At 35.3% G+C, this 23,060-nt stretch overlaps 1 protein-coding gene across 1 annotated transcript; it reads left to right on the top strand.

The window, feature by feature from the left end:
• The first annotated feature begins 14,186 nt into the window (after positions 1–14,186).
• On the top strand, positions 14,187–22,567 carry LOC127863702 (P2X purinoceptor 7-like). The gene is made up of 5 exons (XM_052403321.1): positions 14,187–14,269; positions 14,937–15,073; positions 15,605–15,847; positions 16,511–16,784; positions 21,550–22,567. The coding sequence occupies exons 3-4, from the start codon at positions 15,611–15,613 to the stop codon at positions 16,778–16,780; spliced, it is 507 nt and encodes a 168-aa protein (XP_052259281.1). The 5' UTR covers positions 14,187–14,269; positions 14,937–15,073; positions 15,605–15,610; the 3' UTR covers positions 16,781–16,784; positions 21,550–22,567.
• Positions 22,568–23,060: the final 493 nt, after the last annotated feature.

Raw genomic sequence — 23,060 nt, 5'->3', positions numbered from 1 at the left:
CTAACAATTCCCAATAAAAGGTTTAAAAAAAACTTTTAGAAGGGAAAAATACGTCTAGGGCCTTCTCAAAGAAGGAAAAAAACTTGCAACGGCAATTATCAGACCATAGTCTACGAACTCCTGTAGCAGTTGCTTCCATGCACGTATCAAAATACATGTTACATCAACCATCGATAGATGAAGCATTCATGATCACAATGGGGGACTGATCGGGGATGTGTGTACAAGGCGATAAGAAAACATTGACTAGAGGCTTATCTCGATTGGCGAGCGTTAATCCCCTTGTTTATCTGGGACAATAAAAAATAGCTGCTTTTTTGTTTTGAGGGAAAGTATACTCTGATCCCTTGCACGAGAGAAAAAATTGCAGTGGGCCGATTATTAAAAAAAAATCATAGTTCGACAGCCAGCTGGGGGGGGCCCGGGCCTCTGGGCCCATGGCCTGGGTACGGGCCTGGAAAATAAATTATTTGTTTCTGCTCATGTTATGTTTGCCAGTTTCAATTAACACATAATGTGACGATAGGCGTATTTTAGCGTTGATATTTCTTTACTGTCAATGACATCTTAATACACAGATTTAAGTTTAAAAAAATAGAAAGGAATTTGATAAATCAACATTAACTCTCCACTCAGATACATAATCTCAGAGTCTAGTCGTTAACAAACTAATTTCTTTATTGTCAATTGCATCTTAATACACAGGTTAAGTTTTAGTTAAATAAAAAATTGAAAGGAATTTGATTAATTTTGTTAAATCTTTCATTTATTATTGCCTCAATAACAACCATACACCTGTAAATCCTGTTTGGTTTGTGTTGCAATTTATAATCTTATGATGTTAAAGACAGTCGTAAGGATATATTTTCCTTATTTCTTTTGATGAAGTTTAAAAACAATTCTTAGGTATCTATGCATAAAGAAAAGCGACCAACCTCAGCATAGAGCGTGTAAAAATATCATTCCAAAAGCAGGCTATCATTACGTTTCATTCGTCCCCAGCCACTTTCGTACATGGTAAAAAATTGACTTTGAAGCCCCTTTTTGCGGCCTTGTCAATCTTTCATTTTTGTCATTAGTATCACCTGTACAGGTTCCATATGCTCTTTTTTTATCTTAAATGTAAGTTTCAGACTACTTGTGTGCAGTGAATGTGTTTTTATGATTGCAGGTTCGTTGTTTTCTGAATTGAGCGTGGTGGAGATCAAGAAGGCGTCCGCGGCTCCGAGAGAGTGTGTGTCTACTGTGGTCTGCTACCTTAAATGGTAAATGACAAAAAAAAATTACACAGCCTACCTGTGAAATGTATTTTTTTAAGCTTTTACACTAACGTGCAGTGTGGAAATGGGCTTTGATGAGCTTAGATTTCATAATTTGGATGTAAATAACTGATCTGAAAAAGGGAGGTAATTCAAATATTAAAAAATAGCTATTTTCAGCTGGAATCCGCAAAAAGCTCTTACAGTGATTTGGCTGTCGGACATCCAGTTTGTTATTATGTTATCACGTTACTCTTACCGTTACATGTTATTTGAGTGTTTCTCATGTTCTTAGTGTCTTATGTATGCTTAAACAGTTGTATTAATGTAAGAAAAGGAGGAAAATAGACAAAAATCAAGGACATTGGCACTCCGCAGGCTGAAAAATCAACTATTTTTCTCAAAAATTAGGTCCAGACATGTTGGGAAATGTATCGGCTGTGCAAATAAGATGTATATAAGCATGAGCAGAGTGTTTACAGGGTTTCAAAAAGGTTCCAGGAGACATTTTAAGTGTGTCTCTCTTAGAACTCTGAAATCATGAATAATCAGTGTAATTGGAGGAAAGTGTCACTTTGGGTTAAGTGTTTGGTGTGAAGAAAGACAGTCTTTTTTGCAAAACAGTTAATTGAAAACAGTCTGTTTTTTGAGGAATTGTCAAAAATACTAGAAAAAGATGCTTTAGCAGTTATGAAAAAGAGTAATTGGTGTCCTTAATTGGTAAATGACAACTTTTTTTTACACAGCCGGCCTGTGAAATGTATTTTTTTTTAAGATTTTACACCAACGTCCAGTCAAGAAATGGGCTTGGATGAGCTTAGTTTTCATAATTTGGATGTAAATAACTGATCTAAATAAGGGAAATGATTCAAATATTGAAAAATGGCTATTTATGTTCCCCAGTCTATACTGGGGGACATATTGTTTTTGCCCTGTCTGTTGGTTTGTTCGTTTGTGTCAAACTTTTACATTTACCATAACTTATGCAATATTAAAGATAGCAACTTGATATTTGGCATGCATGTGTATCTCATGGAGCTGCACATTTTAAGTGGTGAAAGGTCAAGGTCAAAGTCATCCTTCAAGGTTAAAGGTCATGGTCAAAGGTCAAATTTGGCAATATTGAAGATAGCAACTTGATATCTGGCATGCATGTGTACCTCATGAAGCTGCACATTTTGAGTGGTGAAAGGTCAAGGTCATCCTTCAATGTCAAAGGTCAAGTTCAAAGGTCATATATATGAGGGGCGTGTACAAAGTGGTTCACAAACACATCTTGTTTCAGCTGGAATCAGAAAAAAGCTCTTAACAGTGAAATGGCTGTCCGACATCGCGTTTGCTATTATTTTATCAGGTTATTCTTACTGTTTCATGTTATTTGAGTGTTTCTCATGTTCTTAGTGTCTTATGTATGCTAAAACAGTTGTATTCATGTAGGAGAAGGAGCAAAATAGACAAAAGTCAAGGAAATTGGCACCCCAGGGGCTGAAAAATCAACTATTTTTCTCAAAAATTAGGTCCAGACATGTTGGAAAAGGTATCTGCTGTGCAAGTAAGATGTATATTAGCATGAGTAGAGTGTTTATAAAAAGGAAAAAGGTTTGAAAGGTGTCTAAAAGGTTCCAGGAGACATTAAAAGAGTCTCTCACTCAGAACTCTGAAGGCATGAATTCTATGTGAAATAGAAGTAAAGTGTGCACTTTGGGTTAAGTGTTTGATATGAAGAAAGACAGTCTTTTTTGCAGTACAGTTGAGTGAAAACAGTGTGTTTTTGTCAGGAATAGTCTAAAATACTAGAAAAAGATGCTTTTGCAGAAATGAAAAAAAATAATTGGTGTCCTTAAGGTAGCAGTACACGGTAGGAAGCAGAAATATGCGAATTGGCCCCGGTCAAAAAGTGAAATATTGGGAAAGGGTTGGTTTCAATGTCAAATTTGAGGGTAATAGGTCTTATTGTACCCCCAAATTGCATTACATCCTAAGAATGTGACCATTTTCAAATGGGAGGCGGAAAACTACAACGGGCGAGGCATGGTCAGGGGTGATAACCCCAAAAAAGGGTTAGGGTAAGGGTTGGGATTAGGGGTCGGGTTAGGTTTAGGGTTGGGTTTAGGCTAACCCAAACCCTAACCCGACCCCTATCACTAACCCTAACCCTAACCCTCTAACCCCCCCTTGCGCAATACCACACCATGCCTCGCCCGTTGTTGTTTTCCGCCTCCCTTTTCAAATGCGAAACTGTGGGGTCATGACCTCTTGTTGTTGTTGTGTTCTTTGTTACTCAGGAAGGGCAACTGCGGTAGGCATATTGTATTTTGGGTTCTTTTTAAGCTGGAATCGCTAGTAGGGTCACGCTGTGAATTATTGTGCGAAAACCACCTGGATACCTGGTATTTATTCATGGTTTGATGGGTTGTGCTATGTTTTGCGTGTAAAAATATCATTCCAAAAGCAGGCTATCATTACGTTTCATTCGTCCCCAGCCACTTTCGTACATGGTAAAAAGTTGACTTTGAAGCCCCTTTTTGCGGCCTTGTCATTCTTTCATTTTTGTCATTAGTATCACCTGTACTGGTTCCATATGCTCTTTTTTTTATCTTAAATGTAAGTTTCAGACTACTTGTGTGCAGTGAATGTGTTTTTATGATTGCAGGTTCGTTGTTTTCTGAATTGAGCGTGGTGGAGATCAAGAAGGCGTCCGCGGCTCCGAGAGAGTGTGTGTCTACTGTGGTCTGCTACCTAAGGCTCAGCACGCCATTTTGTCTACCAACTAGCTAAAACCGAACAAACGCATACAATGTATATTTGAGTGGATATTTAAGATCGCATGCATTTAATTAAGAAATATGACTTTTAAATGTAAGATAAATCGTGCAAAAACTTGTGAGTTTTAATGCAACTCTTTGGAACTATTTTATTGCCCATTACACAGATGTAATCATTCCACGCACTTCACAAATGTAAACAATTGTACATATTTTTTATTGAGTGACGTTAGGCATTGCTTCGACGTATTTATGTATGCCGGTTTCTTAACATAAAAAAACATATCAATTTTATAATGATGAATTAAGACTGATATAAGATCAATCGGGACTCCTCGGACAATTCCGCCATAACGGCGATCGTCTCTCGGGTGTATTTGGTGGAAGGATATGTCTAACGCCTCTAGGCGGAAGATATTACACCGAAAATATAGTTCGGGTCACACACCAGTAAATTTGCACTAAAATAACCGATAATATAGATATATTAGGACCAATATCTTTAAGGAGTAATATAATAGAATATGTATTAATGTTATTGTTTAAAATTAGATATTATTGCATGCAAAATATTAAAATTTTAATAAAATGTTAAGAAAGCCAATTAGTTGTTTATTGAAGTGAAAACAACAACATTATTCAAACTTTAAAGAATCAGTATTTCTTAAATTATATTCATTGCAACATTGCTGATGTTCGGCTGCAGGCGACAAACTTTGAGATTTAATCAATATGTTTATTGTTCTATACCATAAACAATCGTACAACACTGTAAAGTGGTACAGAGAAAACTCTTCGGTGTAATATAAGAAATAGTAAACTCCACGTTGGTCCCAATGGCATTATAGTGACCAGCCAGGCAGTCACAAACTGTATCTCAATGTCAGAGAACTAACATTGAGTGGGGCTTGATTAAATTTGAAAAAAGGATTCTTTCTGTACATTTGATGATGGCAACCCTACAGTACTTCTGGCAGATATTGTTTATATTTTATCCTAGGCATTTTAATTCCAGATGTTGTTATCCCGGCCAGGCAACTAGCTTTTCAAAGCCTTAAACAATCCAGTGCCATTAAAATTAGGGACAGTGTAACAATGTTCAGTTTGGTAATATTACGGCATAACTTTGAACTTGGAAATGAACTCAATTCAGAATGGCCTCTCAAAATAAGACATACTGTATTGGAAATGTTAAAACTGAGCAGTGGTGTTGTTAAAATTTATATTATTTATCTTTTACGAAACTTTAAGATACATATCACAGGCATGCCCATGTTTTTGGGTCGGTACTCTTTAGATGGGAAACAAAACACTAAATATGGTCGATAGTGCAGGCAACAATTGTAAAAAGATATTTTCCATCCCTGACTGCAATTACTGACATGAAGTAATTTAACTGTAATATGTCTGGAAACAGTGTCAGTCACACTTTTCTAAATATTGAATTATTCATGCATATGTATATATATGTCATACAAGTACAGATCATACAATACAGTAAATTTAACAACATTTAACAATTGGAAAACAATTATCACAGGTTTTGGATCACAATCCATTGATATATCACATTTTGAATATCACAGTCAAAGTTAATCAGTTAAATTCAGTTACAAGTAACTAGTCAGTGTATTTAGCAGAGATCTGAAATAACAAGTAGTTACAAGATGTTGAAATCAAGACATGATATATATACCACAAGATGTCCCATGAAAGTTTTGCAACTTATTTCCAATAGGGTCCTATATATGGGTGGCAAATGTACAAAAATGGTGGCATTAATACACATAAAAATATCATTAATTTAAACTTGAGACTATAGTCTTGAGATCAAATAGTAATTAGCATATATTATTAGAGAGCACTGGTTATACTATTATCTTGTTATCACATTTAGATGTATGTTTTCATGTAACATATTCGGGCCTACAGCTCAAAAAATGCTAGCTACGCCCCTGAATAATCTTATTCTTGAGTTCACCTTTTTAATAATATTATTAACAATAGATGTAGCAGAAAGATCAGTGTCGAATATTGAACCAAGGTGTTCAACAGATGATTGAGAAACAATAGTGTGATCATTACATTTTACATAAAAATTATGAAGTTTAGATAATTTCCTTTTGGAACCAAACACTATACATTCAGTTTTTCCAAGGTGTAAAGACAGTTTGTTATCCACTAACCATTTAATACAATTTTCAAGTTTTTTACATAAAACACTACTGATGATACAAGGATCTTTGTGAAAATAAAGGATGACACTTTCATCAGCATATAGAATAAGTTTACATAAATACAATAATCAAAAATCACTAATATCCTATATCAGTGTTAAGGCATTATGAAATGGAAATGGGTGTGACAAGAAACAAGAACCCTACACATTTACATCACAAAACATCTGATATCTTCAATTACTGGATATAATATATATGTTGAAAGTTAATATAAAGAGGGCATTACAAAAGAATGTACAAAAGTAGTAATAAAGACAAAACAACCAGTTTACAATGTTAAGATTTATGCAGTTGTTGGCAATAAGAGAACAATTACCATTCTTAACTTTGAATTTTGCAAGTGTAAATACATGTATGTAAATCAGAACACAAGAATTTGTTTCCCGGTCACTTTGAGCTATATAAGTGCCCAATGTTTACACTCAGTGAATTTGTAAAACCAACTTATATGTGCTAACTGTCTGTCCAAAAACTTAAACATTTCCTATAACTTTTGCAATATTGAAGATAGCAACTTGATATTTGGCATACATGTGTATCTTATGGAGCTGCACATTTTGAGTACTCAAAGGTCAAGGTCATCCTTAAAGGTCAAATATATGGCTTCAAAGCGGCGCAATAGGGGGCATTATGTTTCTGACAAACACATCTCTTATTTTTACATGAAAAACCACAAACATTGTTGGAATTTGCCACATATTAAGCATTGTGTATACATTTTTAAACTCAATTTTCCCCACAATGAAACAACTTTTCAGCACCAACAAATGTTCCTCCATCCCCTTTGCATGCTAAACAAAGAATCAGCAGGCTGTCAAGTGACCTTTTTTTAAAAAGTAGGAAAAAATAGGAACTACTTTTGCAAGAAAAGTAGGAAAAAAGTAGGAACTTTTCCCTCAAAAGTAGGAATACATAATACTTATTTTTTAGACACAGGTCCAGGAAACATAGCTTGAAACAGAGCAGGAGTGCCATCACATGTTCTGTATGGATACCCACTTGAAGCTACCTTAAGGGCCCAGAAGATTTCAGCCTTTTGTACCTGTTCCTTGTGTGATGGATGTACTTGCATACAGATAGATTTATCCCCACAACCCTGAGAGCTGCTTGGCTTTTGGGCACTTCCAAACAAACGCTTTTGTGAATTATCATGCATGTATTTCATGTTTTCCTTGTGTTTTTATCCATCTGCATGACTTATAAGTTGATTAGCACCAGAATTTCTACAAGATGGACTTCATTCAGACAGTACAATATCTTGCAAACTCATTGCCGGTATCTCTCTTGCACCATGATCCCAGTGTTTTTCCACTGTTGTCCAACTTCTCCATCCATGAAGGGTTAAACTTTGTTTTCCCACTAGGAATTTTAGTACTTATAGTGTATCTATGATAATTAAGTTTCAAGCAAAGCTACCCTGATAAAGAAGTATACACGTAATTAGATGCTGTTCATTTTGGTGTATCATCAAATAAGTGGTTAGAGGTCTTCTGTGTATCGATATAAAAATGGTAATTATATTGTGCATGTTATATCCTTAAGCAGAAGACCAAATTTATTTAGTGATACACCAACTTGTTGTACAAGATTAATACTAGTATATAAAGCAGTGTAAATGCTCTGCTACAGCTACATTGTGAAACCTTTAAATTGACAATAGGGTGCAGTTATAATGACTTAAGTTACATTCAAAATGACTGGTCATTGCAGAGCAGATTATGCAACTGGAGATAGGACCTTATCACCTGACATCTTTTATGACAGCATTGATTGGGCAATGAAACAGTTGCACTACATTGTTTATTCCAGTTTCAAATAATGGCTTTTACATTATTGATGACTTTGCGGGAGTGTAATAATGCCGTTTAATAATTTTAATACTTCGCTTTAACACCTTGAAGTTACCTCACTAGCTATGGCATCATTAGACAAGAATTGTGTTTGTCCGAAACACAATGCCCACTATTGCGCAGCTTTGAAATAAAATTTCAATATATCATTTGGCAGGTTTAGAAATTATCTCCCTTTTAAAGCTTATTACTTCCCTTGGATTGTATTTTTTAACTTTTGACCTTGAAGGATGACCTTCACCTTTCACCACTCAAAATGTGCAGCTTCATGAGATACACATGCATGCCAAATATCAAGTTGCTATCTTCAATATTGCAAAAATTATGGCCCATATTAAAGTTTTCGGTGCATTTATCTTTAATTACTAAACATGATGTACCTATGATATCAATAGAACATCATATCCGTTGTCATGTAATACAGAATTTATTACTTTATATTTGTAAATGATGAAAACTCGGCAAAGCATCAGTTTTTTCTTTTTTCCAATAACTTGTGTAATAAATTCCATATTACATAACCACTCATACAATACATGTATCTCTATATCTCTACATTCCAAACAGCAATATCATGTAAACATGCATAAGGTTTGGTCAAATTGTTGTCAATGGAAAGAAATTAAACTGGAATAAACAATGGGTTCCCTCAGCTCTTGCATCACTGGGAACTGTGTAAGGTAGTGAAGTCTGCAGTGTACAAATGCTAAGGAAGTAAACAAGGCACTATTGTTACTTCAAAAAAAAACTTGTCAATAATTTTAAAAGTTACATAAGAAATAAATATTTATGCTCCTGAAGAGGTGCTAGCAGACAGTCAGCATGAGTTGTCAGGTCTCATCTAGATGAATGCACATTAACAGGGATACAGTCATGCCATAGATTCATTCATCCTGCAAGTTTACTAAATAAACTCTTTAAAAAAAAAAAATCCTCCATTGAAAATAAAAAAGTAGGAATAGTAGGAAGATTTGGTAAAAAAAATAGGAAAAAGTAGGATCCTGATGAAAAAGTAGGAAACAGTAGGAAAAAGTAGGAAAAAGTAGGAAAAAGTATGACCGCTTGACAGCCTGAATCAGTTTTTAGCTCCACTGGCCAAATTTGTTCAAATTATGCCCCTGGGTCAAATTTGACCCTGCCCCGGGGGTCACAAAATTGAAAATTGCTTATTTAAGGCCTATTTTGTGAAAACTTTCAAAATCTTCTCGCCCATAACCATTGGGCCTAGGGCTATCAAATTTGGTATGTAGAGACATCTTATAGTCCTCTACCAAATTTGTTCAAATTATGCCCCTGGGGTCAAATTTGACACTGCCCCGGGGGTCACAAAATTGAACTTATGCGTATATAAGGCCTATTTTGTGAAAACTTTAAAAACTTCTTGTCCATAACCATTGGGCCTAGGGCTACCAAATTTGGTATGCAGTGGCATCTTATAGTCCTCTACCAAGTTTGTTCAAATTATGTCCCTGGGGTCAAGTTTGACCCTGCCCCGAGGGTCACAACATTGAACATATGCTTATATAAGGCCTATTTTGTAAAAACCTTTAAAAATTTCTTGTCCATATCCATTGGGCCTAGGGCTACCAAATTTGGTATGTAGTGGCATATAAAGTCCTCTACCAAGTTTGTTCAAATTATGCCCCTGGGGTCAAGTTTGACCCTGTTCCGGGGTTCACAAAATTGAATATATGCTCATAAAGTGCTTATTTTGTGAAAACTTTAAAAATCTTTTGTCCATATCCATTGGGCCTAGGGCTACCAAATTTGGTATGTAGTGACATCTTATAGTCCTCTACCAAGTTTGTTCAAATTATGCCCCTGGGGTCAAATTTTACCCTGCCCTGGGGGTCACAAAATTGAACATACGCTTATATGGAGCCTTTTTTTGTGAAAACTTTAACAACTTCTTGTCCATAAACGTTGGGCCTAGGGCTACCAAATTTGGTATGTAGTGACATCTTATAGTTCTCTACCTAATTTGTTCAAATTTTATCCCTGGGGTCAAATTTGACCCTGCCCCGGGGGGTCACAACATTGAACATATGCTTATATAAGGCCTATTTTGTGAAAACTTAAAATATATTCTTGTCCATAACCATCCGGCCTAGGGCTATCAAATGTGGTATGTAGTGACATCTAATAGTCCTCTACCAAATTTGTTCAAATTTTATCCCTGGGGTCAAATTTGACCCTGCCCCGGGGGTCACAAAATTGAACATATGCTTATATAATGCCTATTTTGTGAAAACTTAAAAAAAAAATCTTGTCCATAACCATTAGGCCTTGGGCTACACAATTTGGTATGTAGTGACATTGTATAGTCCTCTACTTAGTATGTTCAAATTATGCCCCAAGGGTCAAATTTGACCCTGCCCTAGGGGCCACAAAATCGATTATATGCTAATATAGTGCCTATTTTGTGAAAACTTTAAATATCTTTTTGTCCTTAACCATAAGGCATAGGGCTACCAAATTTGGTATGTAGTGACATCTAATAGTTTTCTATCAAGTTTGTTCAAATTATGCCCCTTGGGTCAAATTTGACCCTGCCTGGGGGGTCACAAAACTGAACATACGCTTATATGGGGCCTATTTTATGAAAACTTTAAAAATCTTTTTGTTCATAACCATTGGGCCTAGGGCTACCAAATTTTGTATGTAGTGGCATCTAATAAACCTCTACCAAATTTGTTCAAATAATTCCTCTGGGGTCAACTTTGACCCTGCCCCAGGTGTCACAAAATTGAGTAAACGCTTATAAAGCACCCATTTTGTGAAATCTTTAAACATCTTCTTGTTGAAAACCATTCGGACTACGGCTACCAAATTTGGTATGCAGTAACATCTTATAGTCCTCTACCAAGTTTGTTCAAATTATGCCCTTTGGGTCAAATTTGACCCTGACCCGCGGGTCAAAATTGAACGTTATATTATATGCTTATATCTTGCTTATTTTGTGAAAACTGTTAACATATTCTTATCCTTAACTCTAGGACCTAGGTCTACCACATTTTGTATGTAGTGAGGTATAGTAGTCCTCTACAAAGTTTGCTCAAATTATGCCCCTGGGTTTTTTGACCCAGCCCAGGGGGTCACAAAAGTGTACATGTGCTTAAATAGGGCCTATACTTAAGTATTTGCACATGCTGAGAATATTTCTTTCAGCCTTTTTTTCAGCAGTGGAGCGATACAGGGCTATCGTGGCCCTCTTGTTTATAAGATATGTAAAATGGGCAAAAGTCAGGGACAATACTGTCTAAATGCCCTTTTAACAACTCTGGTGACATGCGGCTGGAGTATATTTTCTCTGTAAATTTACAGCGAAACACAAAATGTCATCATAATAAATGTATAGCTTACATGTATATAAATATGATACGAGGTTTTACCCGGTATTTATACAAATTAACCTGGATATTTATGAAAAACACCATCTCCCTGTAGAGTGTAAAGAGAAAAGGCATTTGTTCACCAGTAACATTATGTTCAGTACTGGTAACGAACATGAAAAATTCAGTTCCCGATTCATCGAGTTTTTAAAAAGTTCAACTTTGCTTAAGTAATAATGCATCAATGTTGATTCTAAAGAAAAAGAGTAATCATTTATGCCTAAACTGTTCTGCTGTCCAGAAACAAGGACGTCATACACAATTTTAAGCTTTACAAAATTTATAGTTTTAGTTACTTAACAATCTTAAATGAATGTCCATTCTAAGTTTGCTGTCGTTTTCTTCCCTCAAATCATACATGTTTCTTGCATAATTGAAAGTTCATGTCCATGGATCACAATGTATATAGAAACAAACATTATTTTGAATTATCTTTCACAGTTATATATTTAATATGAGGCTAATTTTTAGATACACTAAAGCAAATATTAACATTTGTCTCAAAATGAATCATCCTCTGAAGCCCCCGATGGGATTCAAACCCATACCTCTTTCCTCTGGAGAGGAAAGTATTCTATCTTAAAATACAAGGGCATGTCAGAGGAAAACTAGCAATTTCAAAGGGACGTTTTCACAGATTAGACATGTATTGAAGTTTGTTATTAAATACTTTAAATTGATAAGTAAACATTTGAGCAAAAAACCTCAATAAAAAAAAGAGAAAAAAAAAGAAAGGAAGTCTTCCTTAACTGGGCTCGATCCACTGACCCTTGGAGTAAAAGCTTAAACCAATGGGCCATCAGTGCTCCCATATAGTCAGTGGTTTATTTTATACTTTATATAAGCAATCCTTTAAATGTCACAAAATCTAACTATAACATAAGAACTCCCCAAATTATTTTTTTTCATTATAGACTCGATGCTATATTGATAAATGCAAACATTGGATCTAAAAAGCTGCAATAAAAAAAAAGAATAAAATTGAATAAAAATATAAAAGTAACGCTCGATTGGTCATTGTTGACTCGGGTACTACTTACATGTACCCCGGGTACTCTTAAGTATACTTACATGTAAGCCGGGTACGGTAAATATACTAAATTGTACCCGGGAAATGTTACGCTAAATCGGTCTTTGTCAGCTACTTTTTGAAAATTATTATATTCACATGTATGTCATTTTTCTGTAAGATGGCCTCTATATAATCGAAACTAATACTTAAAAAGCATGTTGATGCAGTTTTGTTAAAAGAGAAGTTTTTTTAAGATAATCGGTAGCGCGTTTTACGACATCGGATGTTGGGCGGGAATATAACTCGGGTACAGTCTAAAATCGACCGGGTACGATTAAGTATATTTACCGTACCCGGGGTACATGTAAGTATACTTAAGAGTACCCGGGGTACATGTAAGTAGCACCCGAGCCGACAATGACCAATCGAGCAAAAGTAACCCTCAAATGGGCTCGAACCATTGACACCATGGAGTAAAAGTCTACCGTTTGGACCACTCGGCCATCCATGCTGATACAATGAGTGATGTGTTTCATACTTAATCAAGTTTATGTAAGCAATCCTCGTACCTCACAAAATATAACGAAAACAGTCGATTTAATTGTTAAATTTACTCGATGTCAATACTAAAACTTATAAGTACTCCTATCAGTTACACGTATGTCAGTAATGGCATCTTTAAATTTTAACAAGTTTTTAAGTTCGTTGTGGGAATTCACAGATCTACATTAAATTATTACTTAAAGAATGTTATCTTGAAAAAGACGAGCTGAAACACACGTTTAATTTTTCATCTTTATGAGGGGGCCGCCATCTTGTTTTCTAAAGTAGTTCCAAATCCAATATGACGGCCGCCTACGTACATCAGAGAGACGGTGTGGTGTAGCCCACTGTCCGATGCGTTCAGATGTAGCCCACTGTCCGATGCGTTCAGATTGATATAAGATATCATGGTATGAGATGGTTTTCTTTAATGCAATTAATGCAATGTAACCGTCGTGCAAGAGATTGTTTAGTATACTCTAACCTGGCGCCCCTGTAACCACTCTGGATCAGCAGACGATTTATTTCATAAAGGAAGGAATCCGAGATAGCCGATGTATCACGATTGCCCTGTAGGTTACATTACACTAAATCATTGTGTATCCCTCCGTGGTCCATTCGAAAGTAGTGCCTATTTCTAAAGAGTTCCTTTTCTCTTCTTGAATATAAGCCATTTAACAATGTGAGACATGTCTTTTGTGGTTATTTGTAATATCCTGTATGTGTCTGGAGTACTTTGATGCCTTGGATTGGAAGCTAACTTAAAAGATGGACTTTTGAGGGTGTGTTTTCTATTGTGTGGGGCTTTTGTCGAAATTAGGATTCCGAAACACGTTTTTCTACGGTGGGTTCATTCGACAGCGATTTACTTTCTTAGAAGTTGCGAGACGGTATGTTTTTGATTGCAATTATTGGAAGAGGACAGATCCATCTTTAAAATGATACCAGGTTCGGAAAAATTGATACGTCGAAAAGGCAAGAAAAATGCTGTGAAAGTTGTCAGTTTTATAATGGGACCCTATGGGAATCGGAATTAGTGTAATATAATCTGTAACCTCACTGATGAACGCTTGGAATGATCATGACATGAATGAGACGCTTTCATAACAATAGTCCGTTCTGAGCCCAACACAGAGGTGAATGTAATGTGACCGTCGTGCAAGAGATTGCCCCAAGCACAAGTGCCACAGAGAGCCCAATTTTACCAGGTATATATAGGTAGCTGCTTAAAAAAACTTGGCGGTGGTCAATTTTAATAAAATAAAATTTTATGGACAATAACAGGGATTTCAATTGAAGCAGAAACCTGCGTTTTGATGCAAGTAAACTGCAGTTTTTTTTCCTTGTTTAATCCTGCACAAAAATAGCTTTACATCATTTGTTGCTACAAATAATGCTTTTTTGAAATCGTTTTAACCATTAATATGACAAATAAGCTATAACAAAATATTAAATATTCAGAAAAGAACACATTTAAAATTACTTGAGTGTTTTGACCATAAGAATTTTCATTTTGACCCCTTATACTTATATAGTTATAGTTGGCAATGGCAGGTCATTTCGACTTCTGGTTTTCACCATATACTGAAATTCGTGGAAAAAATATTTTGTTCACATGCCTTTTGACTTTTTCAAACTTTATTCAAAAGCAGTGAATTATTATTGCTACATGCATCATTTGTAAAAAAAAAATTACTATACAACTTATTTCTTTTTTTTTGTAGGTGAAAACTTAAATTCAAAGAAAATTTAAGGTACTTTTAAATACATAGGACATACATAGTCGTATGTCAATTGGTACAAAAAAGAAAACACCACAAAATCAAGAAATATGTTTATCCATTTATTTTTTAAAAATATAACAAAATGTTTCAGCTCGTGGCAGAGGAAGGGGCAGAGGAAAGGACAAAGGTCCGGCTTCCCGAAAAGGCAAAAAATCTGTTCGGGAAGCTGATCCAAATAGGGATGAAGTTGCCCTTTCTGTCATTCAAACAAGGAAAGACAGATTTCGAGTAAGTATTAACTGGCACATAATATGTGTAGTTGATCTCCAAGTTTTGTGATAAGCATAACCTAAAAAACTGTGAATTATAGTGTCTATGAACTTTTTAGACTGAAAAATATCAATTAGGAGATGTGCAATGCAAAGGAAACATTCCATACCTCTTATAGATTTTTAGCTATCGCCTTTTGCAAGTTTGTATACTTTTAGTTTGCCCGAAGCATAACTTGAAAAATTACTGATATTAACTTTTCACATCATAGGATATACGAATTTATTTAAGAGAAGTTTAGTGCAAAAAAAAACCAATATAACTACATTGTATTCTTTGAGTAAGTGCCATTTTAAAGTTTTAATACTGGCACTTGGATTTTGTCTGGGGCGTATCAGGAAAGTGTAATCTATTTCTGCTACCAGTGGCAGTCAGCAAGGCATCCGTGTTCTATTGACGCATTTCTAGTTTTAAAAATGATATTCCAATTCTATTTACTATTTATAACATTATTGTTTATTTTCTTACAGTTTCTTTTCTTATCTTTAGGAAGACATGAAGACCATGCCAAGGGAACAGCTTGAGGAAATAATATTGGGGGTCCTTGATGAGAACCCAGGTCTTATATTGGACTTTCATAAGCCAGTAGCCAGGGGTGAAGGTGGATACCATCCACCTGAGGGTGCTGAGTCACCAGACTGGTGTGTGTGTGGAAAATGCAGGGAAATGCCAACCCAGGCAGAGCGAATATGCTGCGAAAAGGAGCCAAGACACAGCTTTTCTCTACTGCCTGTAAGTGACAAATGTTATCTAAAGGTTTTAATGATTAAAGAACATGAACTCTATGTCAACTTGCCATACTGCCTGTAAATGACAAATGTTATCTAAAGGTTTTAAGAGTAAAGAACATGACCTCTATGTCAACTTGCCAGGTACAGATCGCTCATGATAGTATGAAAGATTTGAAGTTTGAAAGCAATCGCCTTGATACTTTAGAATTAACCAAATATTCAAAGTTACTAAGTTGAAAAAGGGCAATAATTCCGTCCAAATGCCAACCAGAGTTATGAAACTTGTCATGTACAGTCCGCTTATGATAGTTAGCGAGTGTTGCAAGTCTGAAAGCAATAGCTATGATACTTTATGAGTAAAGTGGACCAAAACACAAAACTTAACGAAATTTTCAATTTTCTTTGTATAAAAAGGGCACATAATTCTGTCAAAATGCCAGCCAGTGTTGAATGCAATAGCTTTGATACAATATGAGAAAAGTGGACCTAAACACAAAACTTAACCGGACGCCAACGCTCAGGTGATGACAATAGCTCATAACTTTTTTTCTCAAAAAATGAGCTAAAAATGGCTACAAATGACCAATAACAATTGCATGTGTGTATGTTGACAAATCATGACACAATAATGATTTTGAAATTAATTGTCAAGTTGTTAATTTAGGACTTCACAGTTCTTTTGCTGGACCCTGCAGTACTGAGACTCGCGAGACTGCAGCAAAGGGACATTCTTCTGCTGGATGATGCAGATGAAGAGGACCCGCACAAGGCCAACAGACATGCTGCCTACAGACAATATATACTGTGGGCACATGGAAGGCTTGGAGTAGGAAACAGAAGAGTTATACCATCATGCTGTGTTTGGGTCATCAGAGACAAGTACCCTAACCCCTTCCAAATTTATGTGGGTTTTGTTCCTGCCCGTCTTGTTTGAAAAGGTGTGGCATTAACCCTACAGCTTTGAAAGGCATCAGGTTGAATTATGGTCATGCAGGGCTTGTTTTCCTTCTGTAACAAGGGCCTTATAAAGGCCCCTTCCCTAAGGGAATTTCGTTAAAAAATCGTGCAATTTTCCCCGAATTATAGGCTTATTTTGGGAAATGTGTTCCCCTTTTTCATTTTTGTTGAAAAAAATTTCCCCAAAATTGAAGGCCATGCCCTTTCCCCAAATCAAGAAAAAAAGCACTGATTGTTTTGCAAAACAACAAATCATCAACTTTTTATTTATGAAACATTATCATTTTGAATAAAACAATATAATAAAGTATTAATAATAGTGATTTTTGGTAAATTATAAAATTAATACAAATTTTCTGTCTTGTACATTTGTCTCCCAATGTTATAATGTTTACCCTTTACATCCTGTGAAATTTGTCTTCTGCTAAAATGTCGTCTGCTGAATTTCTAAAATTAGCATTTTCATCAATTTTTTTTATGTTCTCCACTATAGTAGTGGGGGACATATTGTTTTTGCCCTGTCTGTTGGTTGGTCTGTTGGTTGGTTGGTCTGTTGGTTGGTTTGCGCCAACTTTAACATTTTGCAATAATTTTTGTTATATTGAATATAGCAACTTGATATTTGGCATGCATGTGTATCTCATGGAGCTGCACATTTTGAGTGGTGAAAGGTCAAGGTCATCCTTCAAGGTCAGAGGTCAAATATATGTGGCCAAAATCGCTCATTTTATGAATACTTTTGCAATATTGAAGATAGCAACTTGATATTTGGCATGCATGTGTATCTCATGGAGCTGCACATTTTGAGTGGTGAAAGGTCAAGGTCATCCTTCAAGGTCAGAGGTCAAATATTTGTGGCCAAAATCGCTCATTTTATGAATACTTTTGCAATATTGAAGATAGCAACTTGATATTTGACATGCATGTGTATCTCATGGAGCTGCACATTTTGAGTGGTGAAAGGTCAAGGTCATCCTTCAAGGTCAGAGGTCAAATATATGTGGCCCAAATTGCTTATTTTATGAATACTTTTGCAATATTGAAGATAGCAACTTGATATTTGGCATGCATGTGTATCTCATGGAGCTGCACATTTTGAGGGGTGAAAGGTCAAGGTCATCCTTCAAGGTCAGAGGTCAAATATATGTGGCCAAAATCGCTCATTTTATGAATACTTTTGCAATATTGAAGATAGCAACTTGATATTTGGCATGCATGTGTATCTCATGGAGCTGCACATTTTGAGTGGTGAAAGGTCAAGGTCATCCTTCAAGGTCAGAGGTCAAATATTTGTGGCCAAAATCGCTCATTTTATGAATACTTTTGCAATATTGAAGATAGCAACTTGATATTTGACATGCATGTGTATCTCATGGAGCTGCACATTTTGAGTGGTGAAAGGTCAAGGTCATCCTTCAAGGTCAGAGGTCAAATATATGTGGCCCAAATTGCTTATTTTATGAATACTTTTGCAATATTGAAGATAGCAACTTGATATTTGGCATGCATGTGTATCTCATGGAGCTGCACATTTTGAGGGGTGAAAGGTCAAGGTCATCCTTCTTGGTCAAATATATGGGTCAAAATTGCTCTGTAATGTAACTTCTGCAATATTGAAGCTAGCAATATTATATTTGACATGCATGTGTATCTCCTGGAGCTGCACATTTTGAGTGGTGAAGGGTCAAGGTCACTTGAAGGTCAAACGTCATATAGGGGGACATTGTGTTTCACAAACACATCTTGTTTAAAGACTACTATCAGAATAGCAAACAGTTTGGATCCTGATGAGACGCCACGTTCTGTGTCATCTCATCTGGATCCAAACTGTTTGAAAAGGCCTTCAAAATTCGGTTCCCGCACTGAAAGAGTTAAAGTATTTTTATTTTATGTTTATCTAAGTTGACTGTCTGTCTCTGGTAAGATTGTAAACTTGCAAACTATCTAAGAAATTGGTCCATTAAGCTTTCACGTCGGTCAGTCTCTTTTGTTGTTTACCAAATTTTTTATTGCATCTTAATTATTGAATTTGATTTAGTTATTTTATACCGCTGGAACAAGACACTGATTTTGGCATTGATACCTCATAAGTCAAGGTCACAGGTTCATTTTAATAACTTTTTCTGTGACAGCCTTGTCCAAGTGTGGTCATTAGTTCTGTTGTCCCACTTCATAATTTGTATAGGTTTTGCATTCAACAATAAGACCCATATTGAATTTGGCGTTGATACCTTCAAGGTCAAGAAAAATTGTGTTGTTAATGTGTATTACGGTGTTTATCGACATGATATATGACACCCTTGTATGAGTGATATTGCAAAGTTCTGTTTGACTTTCCGTCTTCACATTTTGTATAATTTTTGTTAATGACAAGACAAAAGTATCCATTTTAGTGTTGATACACCAAAGGTGAAAGTCATATTTTAATTTCAATATATATATGTATTGTGTCTTAGTGATAAATCTCAACCTTGGTATGGAAGTTGCATGTTACTAGTTCTGTTCAGAGGTCAAAGTCATATTTTAACCTTTCAATTTTATAACACATAACATATAACAGCTGTATGGACATTTTAGGGGGAAGACATGTTTCACAAACATTCCTTGTTTATTTCGTATATCCATTTTACTTGTTTGTAATTTAATTAGTAACACTATTTTCTGTGTGAATAAGCCCATGTATGTTGTATTGATAGCAGTTTGTTCAAACTGTGTTAACTTTTATGTAATTGATAAACATTTCTGGGTAGAACAATTTATATATGTGTCACGTTCTGAGAAAACTGGGCATAATGCATGTGCGTTAAGTATCGTCCCAGATTAGCCTGTGCAGTCGGCATAGGCTAATCTGGAAAAACACTCCGCTTTTATGGTATTTTTCGTTTAAAGGAAGTCCTTTCTTACCGAAAATCTTGTTAAGGGTTAAAGTGTCGTCCCCGATTAGCCTGTGCGGACTGCACAGGCTAATCTGGGACAACACTTTACAAACAGCATATAAATAAGTTTGTTTATTTTTATTGGCAGTAAGAATATCAACATGTTAACCACTACATAAGTATATCTGCACAGTCATTACAAATAACATGCAATTTCAGTAACTTAAGGCAGAAAATTCAAGTATCAAACTGATTTGCAATTGCTTCTGACTTATTTAAGTAATTTTATCTAGTTTTTTTTTTGGAACGCATGGGAAGATTCAATGCTAAGAGCATATAAAGTCAAGATAAATGTTTGACAAAATTACAACAAACGTAACATGTATGTTATTTTTTGATAATGTACAAGGATATAAATATTACCTCGAGCTGAGTAGCCACTAAAATTTGTGATGCGCTCAAATGTTTTTAGAAAAAATATTTTAACATCTTTACAAAAAGATTGAAAAACCAAAGTTTGGCTCATGTGTTCAAAATGTTAATTGATATCCATGGTCTATGTAACTATGTTTCAACTTCGGTTTTTGAGTTAGATTTTGAATGAAATTATGTAAAAAAAACAAAAAACTTTTCCACAGAAACCAAAAGACAATGGTTGAAAAATATACATTTCAATGAATTCTGTATTCAGTCAGCAAGCAACAACAATAAAGGCTAACATAAATGATAAAATATGAGTTGTTTTTAGAACAAAATAATTACTGTATATTATGTCAATTACAAGCAGAAATATTTAATAACATATTTTTATAAACCTGATTTATAAAGCGCCCTTTTCATGTAATAAAACACGTTCAAAGGCGCTGTACAATAATGAATACATATCATAATCTTGTAAAAAAAAAACACATAAAATAACCATAACATTGTAAAACAATTTAAAATCTAACTAAGCATATGATAAGAAACCCGTAGCCTGGTAAAACAATAGAATCAATAAAATCGTCACATGAAACATTACTTTTATAAAAGTGATTAACATTAAAACAACGATTGTGGACTATCCAAGTTCATTAGCAGTTTATCGCATCTAATATTAAATCATTACACCAATGAATATCGTTCACAACTCACCTGAGCTATTGCTTATCTGGGGTCTGTCTAATCAAAGATAGTACGACAAGGTTAACTTACGATTGAATTTTGAAATATTAAAATATAAGTTACTTTGATCTGTTTGTTTCAAATATAAAGGATATTTGACAGCTAATTTGAAAATGTGCAACAAAAGTTATTATTATATAAATTATAAATTACATATTTATGGCACTTTGAAAATTGCATCGTATGGTGCCAATGTCGTAGGATGTTTGATATGACGGGCTCCTGCTTCTTCCAATAGCATATGCCTTTCGCAATGAACCTTATTCACAACATAATTTATCCTCTGGTCTTGAAACCCCTTAACTCAAACACAAAAATGCACTGAAGGTACATCATTTGACACCATTTCATCAAATCAATCTAACTAATAGGGACTCCTTACATCAACAATTAATTAAGTAAATTACCACACCCCACAGTATACCCCCCTCTCAACCCCTCCTACACCCCCTGCCCCCCCTACCCCCCCCCCAAAAAAAAATAATTTTTTTTTTCCTTTTTTTTATTTTTTACTCTTTCCGCACCCTCCCCCCCTAAAAAAGTCAGGTACCTTTGTTGGTACGATGATTTCAATAAGATGTTTTTCACACTTAATTTGAGAATCTGAATAGGTTTTGACGCATTAATAATTTGTATTCACAGAGTTTTGTTTATCTTTTTGGGAAATAATTAATAAGCTAGTTATTTTTCTGTTTTGAATACACAGTTGATGTACAGAGGACACTTTGGCAAGCAAGAGACTCAAGCATTTTAGTAGGCAAGAGCAATAGAGCTTGAGCCAGGCTCTGGACATTCACGGACCTCCCTGCAGTCCAAGCAGAAGTTACTGTTGTTGGAACAGTTATATATAGTGACCAGCAGAAATGTTACTCAAGCCAAACACTTGACACTATACTGGGCCCCTCCTGTTTAGGTGGAAGTGATAGTGGTTGGGATAGTTATTTAGTGAGCAGCAGAAAACTCGAGTCAGACACTGAACATGTACTGACATCCAAACTGTCTAGGTGGAAGTGATTGTGGTTGGAATAGTTGTCTAGTAAGCTACAGAAATATTATTCTAACTAGACACTGGACATGTCCTAATCTCCCTCCTGTTGAGGAGAAAGTGATTGTAGATGAAACAGTCGTAAAGTGAGCAGTGGGACTGTAACTCAAGCCAAACACTTGACCCTGCGCTGACCAACCTACTGTTTAAGTGGAAGTGACTATGCCTGGAAAAGTTGTCAAGTTGAAAAAGTAGTCAAGTCAAGAATTACAAGCCACAAAGTCGGGTCAGGTAAGATTACATATATATCAATAACCGTCAAAGCCTCAGTGGCATGCAGCCCAATCACATACATGTAATGCACGCTCAACTGAAAGTAAAGTTCTTAGATATATGCTATTGTGACATCTGTCATTTTCTGCTGTCAAATGTGTGTTGCCTGTCATTTCAAGTACCATTTTTTGTAAAAGTTTGGTACAATTTTTAATTTTGAGTGGTCTCCCTTGGACTTGTGTTGCTAATATATATCACTTCCATTTCCAATGGTAAAATGTTGTAACAAATAACTGAATAATTTGAATATGCCATGATGATTAATCGATATCCCGATCAGACTAGAATATTAAATATACCAATAGTCTGGGATACAAAATAGTAACATAGGCTTCAACTCAAATTGCTCATGTGTAATACTAGTATGCTTACTTTGTTGTAAAACAACTAAATCAAGTAAATGTGTTCGCTGCCTAAAACAACTAAATCACATGAATATTTTTGCTGCATAATACAACTAAATTATTAGTTTTTACAGTGATGTATGCAGTTGATTTTGCGTTCATTAGCTGTTCTTATTGATATCAGAGTTTTTCAAATTGCAGCGTTTATCTTCCTCTGATATATTGCTAAAGTGCTAGAAGGTAAACTAAATTGCAGTGCATAAAACTAATTTGTGTAAGTTAACACATGTCATTTACCCACAATGTATTTGCTTACATTTCTATTTGGTTGATCTTTTTTTAACAACAAAAAAATACATCTGGAGCAGTTAGGCAAAACTTCCGTGTAATACAAATATTAACAATCAATAAGAAACATCCTTAAGATTATTGCAATTTAAACAACGTGTTATGTTGCAGATAACATGTATGTTGCCTTTCTAAGTTTTGCTTGTCAGCATGATAGTGGCAGTCCAACTAGTGTTTTCTGGTCAAATTAGCAATCTTTGTATGAAT

Source organism: Dreissena polymorpha, unplaced genomic scaffold (assembly GCF_020536995.1).
Source record: "Dreissena polymorpha isolate Duluth1 unplaced genomic scaffold, UMN_Dpol_1.0 chrUn028, whole genome shotgun sequence".
Classification (NCBI taxonomy): Eukaryota; Metazoa; Mollusca; class Bivalvia; order Myida; family Dreissenidae; genus Dreissena; species Dreissena polymorpha.
Note: the sequence above shows the minus strand (reverse complement) of the source record. Positions and strands in the feature narration are given on the sequence as shown.

Bases quoted from the DNA above. Each gene is read 5' to 3' on its own strand.
- LOC127863702 (XM_052403321.1), top strand. From the start codon at position 15,611: ATGAAGACCATGCCAAGGGAACAGCTTGAGGAAATAATATTGGGGGTC. The intron at 15,848-16,510 runs GTAAGTGACAAA...TTGTTAATTTAG, and splicing joins ACAGCTTTTCTCTACTGCCT to GACTTCACAGTTCTTTTGCT.